At 35.0% G+C, this 11,070-nt stretch overlaps 2 protein-coding genes across 2 annotated transcripts; one reads left to right on the top strand and one right to left on the bottom strand.

Annotated features, from left to right (window-relative positions):
* Positions 1-2,714: 2,714 nt before the first annotated feature.
* LOC105136709 (28 kDa ribonucleoprotein, chloroplastic-like) lies at positions 2,715-5,934 on the top strand. Its single transcript, XM_011042148.1, has 4 exons — positions 2,715-3,340; positions 3,421-3,522; positions 5,068-5,349; positions 5,665-5,934. The coding sequence occupies exons 1-4, from the start codon at positions 2,804-2,806 to the stop codon at positions 5,725-5,727; spliced, it is 984 nt and encodes a 327-aa protein (XP_011040450.1). The 5' UTR covers positions 2,715-2,803; the 3' UTR covers positions 5,728-5,934.
* A 610-nt stretch (positions 5,935-6,544) lies between these two features.
* Positions 6,545-10,154, bottom strand: LOC105136708 (protein-L-isoaspartate O-methyltransferase 1-like). The gene is made up of 4 exons (XM_011042147.1): positions 9,859-10,154; positions 8,204-8,474; positions 7,383-7,547; positions 6,545-7,013 (listed from the first exon to the last, which is right to left on the bottom strand). Exons 1-4 carry the CDS (start codon positions 10,114-10,116, stop codon positions 6,763-6,765), a joined length of 945 nt encoding a protein of 314 aa, XP_011040449.1. The 5' UTR covers positions 10,117-10,154; the 3' UTR covers positions 6,545-6,762.
* Between the last annotated feature and the right edge of the window lie 916 nt (positions 10,155-11,070).

Raw genomic sequence — 11,070 nt, 5'->3', positions numbered from 1 at the left:
TAATAAGAGTTTATACTATACTTGTTTGACATACCATTAGTGGATCCTCTAACCTTGACATTTATTGTTATCATTGTTTAATCCTTACATTAATATTCCATCTCAAAGTTCTCATCTTTTTCTTTACTACTACTACTACTACTACTACTAGTATTATTATTATTATTATTGTTATTGCTACTAATATTATTGTTGTTATTGTTGTTATTGTTGTTGTTGTTTATAATTTGTACAATTAACCTCCCTGTGGTTCGAGCCCGGTCTTGCCAGGTTATTTATTACTTTGACACTCCTGCACTTGAGAGAAGACATCAATCTTTTAGTCGTGTCATTAATGACCATATTAAACCCTATGATCCTTCCTCACAAACCTATAATGCAATGATCAACTTATTATGTCTTAGTTACTCATTTATATAAAGAACAATATTGATGAAATATGCAGCTATTTGAAATCTTCATTGGATCTTTAAGAGGCTATGAAAGAAATGTATAGAAATCAAAACAATATAGCACATGTTTTTCAAATCAAAAGGGATCTTGCTAATCTGCAGCAAGATGCCAAGACTTATATATAATTGTTTGGAATGTTGAAGCGTATATAGAGTTAACTTGCATTATATCATCCTCACACTATTGATGCTATCATGTTGAAAAAACAAGATAAGAAACACAAGATTTTTTAATTGTTATCTAGTTTTGGTCTAAATTATGAAAACCTTTACAGTTAAGTTCTTATGAATTCTGATCTCTCATCTCTTACAAGTATATGTGTTACCATTTAACGAGAAGAAGCTTATAACAAGGTCATGAATTTAGAGCTAAAAATCACTCTGCCAGAAACTTATACCTATGTTGTTACTAGATAAATGAGGAATACCAAACCTTATAAAGGGAAGTGACCAGATTTGAAGTGAAATTATTGTCATAATCTTGGACACACAATCGGGCAGTGCAAGATCCTTCATTTATAGTTGAAGCCTAATTTTGAAAAAAGAGAGAAAGAGAGAGATTCTAAAAGGGCTATGAACGTAGAGCTTATATTGCTACTCATCCTATTAATAATTCTTCTTCGAGTAGTATGGTAGATTTTTCTACCAACCCGACTGCCCTTCTTAATGATTTTGCTACTTATCTTAAGAAAAAAAGTGATGTTAGCTTGACAGTGTCGAGCAATTCAGATTCCACGACTCTTCTTGGTAAGTTTGTTGGCTTCCTAACAAGCTCTACTTATCTATCACAAGAGAATTTAAAAGGTATTTTGACTGCATTTAAAATTATTTTAGTTGCTAGTATTGTGTATAATTTTTGAATCACTGATTCAGGTGCCTCTAATCATATAACAAATAAAGTGACTAGCTTATACCATTTCAAAAAAATTTCTACTCCCTAAACTTTTTTTATTTTTATTTTTATTTTTCTACACATTATTCTCTCTTCATACATTTATTAACTTATGTATTGGAGTGTCCCCTATTCCCACGAGGGATTGGTTTTTCAGGAACATCTTGAGAAATCATCTCATGAGCTTAAGATACAACTAGAAAAAGCTCAATTTATTTGTGAAATTTTTCATTGACTTTATCAATAATCTTGTTTGTAGAAACCAAAACAAAAGGCTAATTCATTTTCATTTTATTTCTCACCAAAATTTTTTTAATGACTGACAAAACTTTAGAACATGAGAAAATACTTAACCTCCCTACCATGGAAAATGCAACCCCTCTAGATCTCTAACAACTCTTCCATCAAGTATAAATACTCAATAATATTGTTTTAACAATACAAGAACAACTTCACACTCAAACAAAACACAACTCTAAATTTATTACATATAATAGGTCTACAAAGTTAACCTAAGACATGATACTCCAACTCTTTAAAAGAATAAACACTCTTTAACAAACCCTATTCATAAGAATGATTATTATCATCAATCTTCTTTTGGGTTTTAATTTTGTTCAGATGCTCTTTATCGCAAAAGACTTAGACATGAGAATACACTAATTCTTGAACACATTTCTTATAATATAGGAGAATTTATATTTTTGTCACGGAGTGCTATAAACTTATCTCTCTAAAAATTATGTCACCATAAATGCTAATATAAACAACTATAATGATCTTGTAGTTTCCTAAGCTCATATATAAAATATTAGAAATATCCTTGAGCTTTTGACACAAAATAGTAACATCATACATAAAAAATTTTGAATAATTTTTAATGAATATGTTAGGGTATAGTATCATTTTCTTAAACCTAACTCTATCATTAACCATTATAATTTTTATATTAAACTCATCTCTCATTTCAATACTAAATTAAAAAAAAAAACACAATTAAGCTTTTTACCACCCAATGAAAGGATTAAAACACCAAAACATATTTTCTCAGAACACAATTAAGCTTTTTACCACCCAGGATTAAAACACCAAAACATATTTTCTCATAATCAAATATAAATGCTAGCTAAGCTTTTCTGTGCACCGTTGGACCTGCTACACCATGTCATAGTCAATTGTCATACTGCTTATCTGCTGGTCTTCAACTTAAATGACAAGTCGTCTGTTAAAAAAGACAGCCCTCCAATTCCATAAAATATCTTGAGAAAGCCCATTACCTAATCCAAGAGGCCCAAAAGTTCAGTCCATAAAAATAATTAAAAGAAATAAAGAAATAAAGTTGCCTCCTCTTAAAAACCCTCTCCTCTTCCCAGTCTGCCTCTTATCCTCAACCCCTCTGAACCCCCTCCACTCCTCTCCTATTCCAGCTCTCCCCTCCTCTCTCTATTTCTCTCTCAAAATGTCTGCTGCATCTGCTTTCACCTTCAAGCCCCTCTTAATGGCAGAAACATGCCTCTGTTCACTCCCTTCAACTTTCACTTCGAAACCCCCACTTAAATCTCTCCCTATATCACAAAGACCCAGCAAGCTCCAGCTCTCATACCCCCCCTCTCTATCACCTTTCTCTCTAAAACCCAAAACCCATTTCTCCTTAACAATCCCGTTTGTAACTCAGACCTCGGATTGGGCTCAACAAGAAGAAGAAGACAACACCACTATCACTTTAACTGAATCGGAGCAAGAAGAACAAGGAGAATCCAATTGGGTAAATGAAGAAAGTAATGATTTTGAAGGTAGAGTATCTGATTGGGAGGCTGAAGGAGAGGATGCAGCTGCTACCGAAGCTATTAGAGGTGAAGGAGAGAGTGGTGACGAGGGGGGATTTGTAGAGCCACCAGAGGAAGCTAAGATTTTTGTAGGGAACTTGCCTTATGATGTTGACAGTGAGAAGTTGGCTATGTTGTTTGAACAAGCTGGAACTGTTGAGATTGCTGAGGTAAATAAATGCACTTGCTTTTTTTTTTTGTTTTAGAGTGTTTCAAGGGTTTTATGGAGGTATTTTTTGTGGTGTTGTAGGTTATTTACAACAGGGAAACTGATACAAGTCGTGGGTTTGGGTTTGTGACGATGAGTACTGTTGAGGAATCCGAAAAGGCTGTGGAAATGCTTCATCGTTATGTAAGTTTCTTCCTATATTTTTTTTAAAAAAACTTTTGGCTACGTGTGGTTTGGGACGATTTAAAACTATATATAAACTTATGATCGTTGCTAGAAATGAGTGAAAGGGAGTGGGCAGAGTGGGAGATGTCGTTTCTATGCCTTTATGGCTAGAAGAAGAAAGATGCTGGATTTTTGGAAGTGTCATTGCTGATTGAGCAACCTGTTAGGTTCGGATGGCTGAGTATTTTGTATAATATGAGAAGAGAAATTATTTTTTTTGGTTGTGTAATGTTACTGTTTTTTTTTCATTTTGAAGATAAAATTCATGTGGGGTTCAAATAAAGATGTTAATTATAGGAGATGAAGTAACATTACTTTCAGGAGAATAGTTGCATTGAGTATATCTGCTATAGAAAATGGGAATCATATAGCCTTTGATCAAGTTGGAGTAAGGATGTCTGGATGTTCCTCACAGGGTAGAAAGACTTGTTATTCGTAATTGGATAGCTTTTGATTTTGTAAGGGTGAGTTGTCTGGTTTGCCTCACTGAGTAGAAAAACATGTTACATGTGATGGATAGTCTTGAGGGTCTGAGATGATTTTTATTTAATGGAATTGGATGGAGAGCGTGAGGGATTTTATGAAATGGGCAGCACAGAAAGATATTTTACAAGATGTGCTGTTTGAACTGTTATTGGTTGCTGAGGTGGGATTCTCATATGACTGAAATTCAAGCAGTTGCATAAGTAATGCTAAATTGTGAACAAGAATTGTGGTTGCTTGAGTAGGAGGCAACAAAAATAAAATCTAACTGTTTATTAAAGAGACAGTTCAATTGCAGCATGTGACATGGTGGCAGGAGTTTCTTGGGTTTAGAAGTGAAAGTAGCAACAGTGAAGAGAGTTGAGAGTGGTGTGTTAGATCATCTGAATATACAATCAGACAGAATGTCGTGATACCCGAAAGCAATTTTGTTTGGCGAGTCCACTTTATTTGCAAATAAGGGTGGTGTACATTGCAAATAATAACGAATTGGTGTGGAGATAGGACATGATAATGCTAATTAGAGTTTACAGGAAAAATATTGTTGGCCACAAACCTTTTGCTTCTTTTTTTTTTTTTTTTGAGTTTGTCCACTGTTTTCAGTTGGAGCTTGTTGTTTTCATAAAGCTATGCTGTAATCTTTCAGTTTCATGTGATTTTTGCACAACATGCTGTTTAACTCTGTAATACTACTGGAAAGGTTGAGAACTTGCTTATCTAGTAAAACAAGCATGTTATTTATTGAGAAAGTATCCTTGGTTATGGGATTGTTCGAAGAGAATAAAATTACAACTGCATCAATAGTCCTGCGCCCCATCTTTGCCTGAGAATTGCCATCATACTGGGCATGGTGTATTATGCTTTGCCATTACTCTTTGTTAGAGTTGATTCTTAAGATTAACATTGGTGGTAGATGTTCTGCTTGTTAATCAGTTCATAACTGATATGAAATCTTCAAATCTTACCATGAATATTTTCCCATTAACCAAGCTGTTTTCTTTTTGATTCTATATTGAACAGGATTTAGATGGAAGGCTTCTAACTGTAAATAAGGCAGCTCCTAGAGGATCAAGGCCTGAGCGTCCTCCTCGTGTGTCTGAACCTGGGTATAGAATCTATGTGGGCAACCTGCCATGGGATGTGGATAGTGGCCGCCTGGAGCAAATTTTCAGCGAGCATGGTAAAGTAGTGAGTGCTCGGGTGGTTTTTGACAGGGAGACTGGCCGTTCACGTGGTTTTGGCTTTGTAACTATGTCCACGGAGAACGAGTTGAATGATGCCATAGCTGCACTTGATGGACAGGTATGAGAAGTGCTTACTATTGTGGAATACAATGCTGAATTTTTTAGATTCATAATTTTTGTATGTGGAAAAGAAACTAATCGCACTATAAGCATGGTTGATTCATGCAAGTAAAACAAAGAAAGAATGAAAGATAGGCGGCTGATGATTTGGAGCTTCGGATTATATTTAGAAGATTGCCATCAATTTATTTCAATATCATGAACTTATAGTTTGGAGAACAAATAGATGAAACATTAGATCAGTTCTTTGTCTATTGTATAAGTGCCCTTCAAGTTTCTGTTCCATGATATACATGAGCTTCTGGTTTTGCAGAATCTGGATGGGAGACCAATCAGGGTAAATGTTGCTGAAGAAAGACCAAGGCGCACCTTTTGAAGTAATATGAATTAAATAGATGCCCCCCACCCTTCTTTTGCTGTTTTTTTCTTCAGTTTTGTGGTATTAATTTTTTTAGCCAGTTGCATGGGAAGCGAAGCTCACTAGGAGTTTTGTACTTGAACTGTCTTAACTAGTTCCTTAAAAATTGTTGCGCAAATTCGAGTACATTGGGCTCTATGAGATAATATTTAATTTGTTGGCACAGCATCAAGTCTGAGAAAATGAAACTAGTAACTGGGTACTGAATTTTGTTAGGCCAAGCTTTTCAACGAGGACGTTTGACTTAAAACTTGGTTTCATTGACTGGCTATTCTCAGTGCTTGCTGGTGACATGGTTTGTACCTGTTTTTATTCTGGGCATTTGTGCTTCTCTATAAAAAAAAATTATGGATTCATCTTTAAAGAACCACCTTAATTAAGATTTAATAAAAAATAATTTTACTATACTGATATTTTTAGATATTTTAAACATCCACTTATCAGATATAAAATATAAATTTAAAATATATATATATATATATATATATTATTTCGAAAAACAACTAACAAGAAGCTCTATATGAGTTTAGTGATTCCAATTGAAATATGGATACTACTAGTAATATCAAATCGGACACCCATGAAAAAGGGAAAGGCAAGCTAACTGAACTTTTTTCTTTGAGTGCTAAGCCAGCTCTTCTCCGAGTAAAATCATGCCTGAAGTTCCGCTGCAAATTAGGACAGGAAATTTAATCATGTTGCGGGTAATGCCTGTCAACTGGAAAGGCAACTACTAAGGACGACCTGTCATAATAGATGCACAAACAGATGCTTGCTCTGAAAAGTAAGCTGAAGGTCTTGAAATGAGATGATATAAACATAAGATGATCAGCATCTACTATTTACAACTCCATCAATGCAGGAGCTTAGGAGGGTTTGTCAAAACCATGCTTGACAGAATCTCGTACATACGCACAAATCCAAAACAACACTCTGGTGGAACCAGCACTTCACCTACAAAAAAAGACATCCGAAAACCCCGCAATAGGGCGCCTAATAACCCCGCAATTGGGCATCTTTACTCGTTAGAGGGACATAACGGACAGAAGTTTCACTACGAACACTAATGGAACCATCCTCATTCTTGTCAATCACTTTCAAATCCTGGAACATGTTACCAACCGGAATCACCATCCTGCCACCAGGTTTCAACTGATCAAGAAGTGGCTGTGGGATTTCTGGTGCCGCTGCCCCAACATGAATGGCATCATATGGAGCAAACTCTGGCCAACCTTGTCTTCCATCTACAGATAGCAACATTAGCATCAGAGCTTAGTTACTAACATTTTTTTAAGCTGGTTTCTTTTGGAAAATTTATCAGTGGAGAATTCAACGTGTTTCAGCAAGCACATCAAGTTAAACAAACAAAAACTGTCAGGGAAATCCATTCTCAATGAGCTTTACTTACAGGATATAGAACACTAACAAAAATTAAAAAAGAAGACTTCCGTATGAATTCCTACTACAATTTGCCCTTTTTCCCAATAATCTTCACCTTAATAAGTGACGTGAAAATCTAAAGTTATTGCTCTGTTGCTGCCAATAGATTAGCCTACAAAACATTTAATATGTTGTAGGAAAACATATTATTATTTGCAAGGTTCAAAACATACCACCAACATGAACTGAGAGGGAACCTTCTTTCAACAATGGAGCTGCTGCGCTTTTCTTGATATTCTTTATGGAAGAATCAACCAGCTCTGGAATATGTTCTACACCAACAGCACGACCTTGTGGTCCAACCATCAGAGCAAAGCATGCTGTCAAGTACCCAGTCCCTTCAAAAGTAAACAAAGTGAGAGACACAGGATTAGATTGCATGCAGAGAGAAACTTTTTAGAACAATAAATTCATGTGACTCGCATTTTTCTAAAAGAATCTACTGCATTACAGCCATGCTAAGCATGCTGATTTGTTGAACAAGTTTACAAGTTAGTAATATCCCTGCAGTCTCCCAAAAGCTTGCACAGCTGGAGACAATAATCAAGACCATTGAGTTCAATGGACTGTAGTAAAAAGCAATCGAAACAATTTAGAGAAAATGAGCAAATTAAAACAGATTTCTAAAGTTGCTTTGCTTTTTGTGGTTAAAAATTTACTAGTTATAGTCCACTTCCTTGATGAATCAGGATTTGTAAATCAAAATTCCCTTACTGTTTCGAAACCCTGCTTAGATCAAACTAGGAATATCTGGTCACACAGATTAAGATCCTAAACTTGTTCAGCATCACAAACTAAAGCATTATCCAATATTTTTATATGCTTAATGCCTAGTTATTTCACACAGCTAAAATCATCATGTTTGTGGGTTAACACTAACTCTTCAGGGGTCCTATACACCCAGCCCTGAGAAACAGTTGGTAAAAGTAATTTATCAAGCAGTTTGAAAGATTTTTTGCAGGTGGGAAAAATAATGGATGCATGAGAATAGAACCTGAGCCAACATCCAGGACATGCATGCCAGACTTCAAATTCTCCTCCAACAACTGCAGGCAAGTTGCATGCATATGAGGAGCAGAAATGGTGGCATTGTAACCTATTGCCATGGGAATGTCAACATAAGCAGGCGTACCAGCTGGGACAAACAAAGCCCTGTCGATTGTTTCCATTACTTCAGAGACCTTTCTAGAACTGATCGTTCCACAATTCTGCAAATGCTCCACCAATGCTTTATTTTTATTGATGCTACTCCCAGACCAGAATCGCTGGAAATTGCCGAAAGGAATGTTTAAAGCATTATTCCAACGAAAATATGATAACACTCATGTCTAACAGGATGCACAAATCATTCATATACAGATAACCACATAAAAGCTCAATTCTTCATATATAGATAAGAGCAGCTGATATCAGCAGCGCTGCTGCAACCAGGAAGCATGGCAATAAACACCACTATTTACAAGGCAGACACAAGAATGCATTAACCTCGGGTAGATAGCATGGAGCTGATATTTTCGAAGGAAATATCTTCTCATGATTAACCTCCACATCAGAGATGGCTATGGGCTGACTTTTTAGGTCTAAAGAACCTGGGCTAGTGCAAAATTGTGTACCCCTAGTAAAAAAGTAATGAGCCCCAATAGCAAAAGCTATTTGGACATAGTATGTTCACCGAACTTGAAATAGATTTCCCTGAAATTATGTGCCTCAAACATCCCAAAAAGGGTTGGAATTTATTGAGAACTCATCTCAACAAGTTCTTTCACAAGACAACAATCTGAAGTCACCATACTTTTGTGCATAAGCAAACCCATCAAATCCTATTTTCTACAACTTTATCAAGAACTATTTTTTAAAGATACTTCAAGTAAAAACTCAAAGCCCTTGGATTCTATTGTTTCAAAACCTAAAAATGTATTTGGTGATGAGTCAAGCAGCCATAGCTGAAACCAACCTGCATGAGGGATACTTTTATCTTTCTGTTGAGAACAGTATAACTTAAAAGTGTTGCCTAAACTTACTCATAACCACTGCGTTGCATTTCTACTTGCATTCTAAACAAAGTGATTAGCGAATGAATTTTAGTTCGCCCTACCAACCAACTTTGCCTGTCAAACCATTCGATAGCCAATTTTAAGGAACAATGCCCCGGCATTACAACTCCAGATCATATGAATTCTATTACAAGACAAATTCGTCACTAGAGAAATCAAATGTGAACATAGCAACCCATCAATTCAGTAATGAAAATAGTAAGGTTTTATGGGAAAAGAAAGAAAATTTGAAAAGGAAGAAAATACACATCAACAAATTCACAGAAAGTAGTGATCAACAAGAAAAATAGACCACTATATTTTATAAATATGTGTGTATCTCAAAACAAAAAAAACAATTTCATGTATTTCTCCTGATACAAACACAATAGCTCATTTCTATACTTCAAAAAAAAAATCCATTAAAAACATAAGATTCCGAAAACATCAAACAAACAAAATATTAAATTCAACAAAATAGCTAAAAAGAATAAAGCTCACTACTTTGTTGTTATACAACCACAAAAACAATCATTTCTCTACTTTAGTAGATGGTCCATCATTTATTAACACTCAAAACACATAAAGGACATAAAAAGAGAGAATAGTGTTTTACCTCCATCCTGAAAAAAAGAGAATTACCCGTGAGTAGACAATTAAGGTTGCTTGGGAAAAAATTAAAAGAGAAGAGAGTGTTAAGTTGAGGTGGAATAGTGTTGTTACGACGGCGAAGATGATGGTAATGGTGAAGGTTGGTGGTGTTCCTGTGAGCTAAAAGACGCTTAAGAGGGGGCGAACAATTGCGGAAACCATACGCTATTACTCCTGCTGGGAGGGATAGAGACACAGGCATAAACATAAGAAGCATGGGCATCTATCTTTTTTCTTTTTTTTTTGAATGATGTTTTTATCGTTTATGACTTTATTCCCTTAGTTTACTTTTCTTTTTTCGATAAACAAAATAAAAATAAAACACTTGTCAGTTCGTCAGCTAATTAGGATATATGGGTGACGCGTATGCTTCTAGGCCGACAGGAGAGGAAATATGTGGGTTTGTTTACTGAGGTTATTTCTGGGGCCGCGTCTATTGCGGCCTACATTTGTCTTGTTGGGCCAATGGTGATGAAAAACAGACCATGTAATACTGGGCTTAATAAGCCCATCCTGCGAGGGCTTGCCCAAGGTGCACTAGGCCCGTTATATATACAGTTGTGTATAAAAAGCGAAAAAGGAGAGAGATGAAACTGAACAACCATTTATTACTCCAAATAGCGAATTATTTCTTCTTCTTCTTTTTTTTATTTTTTTTAATTAGCACAATTAAATAAAAATAGCAAATAAGCACAGGTGATTTTGTTTTTTTCGCAAAAAGCATGCCCGGAAAACACACAATCCCCCCTGCGAGCTTTTAAGAAATCACAGGTGGAAATTATGGTTTATAGAAATTGTAGGTGAGAGAACTAAGGTTTTTTTTAAAAAAAAATAAAATAATCGTATGCTTCTTTTAAATAATTTTGTTTGGGAGAGTTTGAGATCATTAATAAGCGTTGTATTTGAAAGTATTTTTATTGTAAATATATTAAAATAATTTTTTATTTTAAAAATTTATTCTTAATATTAATATATCAAAGCAATTTAAAAATACAAGAAAAAAAAAAACAAATCAACCACTAAGCTAAGCTAACCGTGAAACTTTTGTTTGTTTAATTATAATAGTTATAAATTATGATTTGTTTTATAAAAAAAAAACACCGCACATGGGAGCTATAGGGTGTTATTTTTCAAAGTTTATTTATTCTATATTAATGTATCAAATAGCCACTGATTT

The sequence above is a fragment of the Populus euphratica genome, unplaced genomic scaffold, assembly GCF_000495115.2.
Source record: "Populus euphratica unplaced genomic scaffold, PopEup_1.0 scaffold60.1, whole genome shotgun sequence".
Lineage (NCBI taxonomy): Eukaryota > Viridiplantae > Streptophyta > Magnoliopsida > Malpighiales > Salicaceae > Populus > Populus euphratica.
Note: the sequence above shows the minus strand (reverse complement) of the source record. Positions and strands in the feature narration are given on the sequence as shown.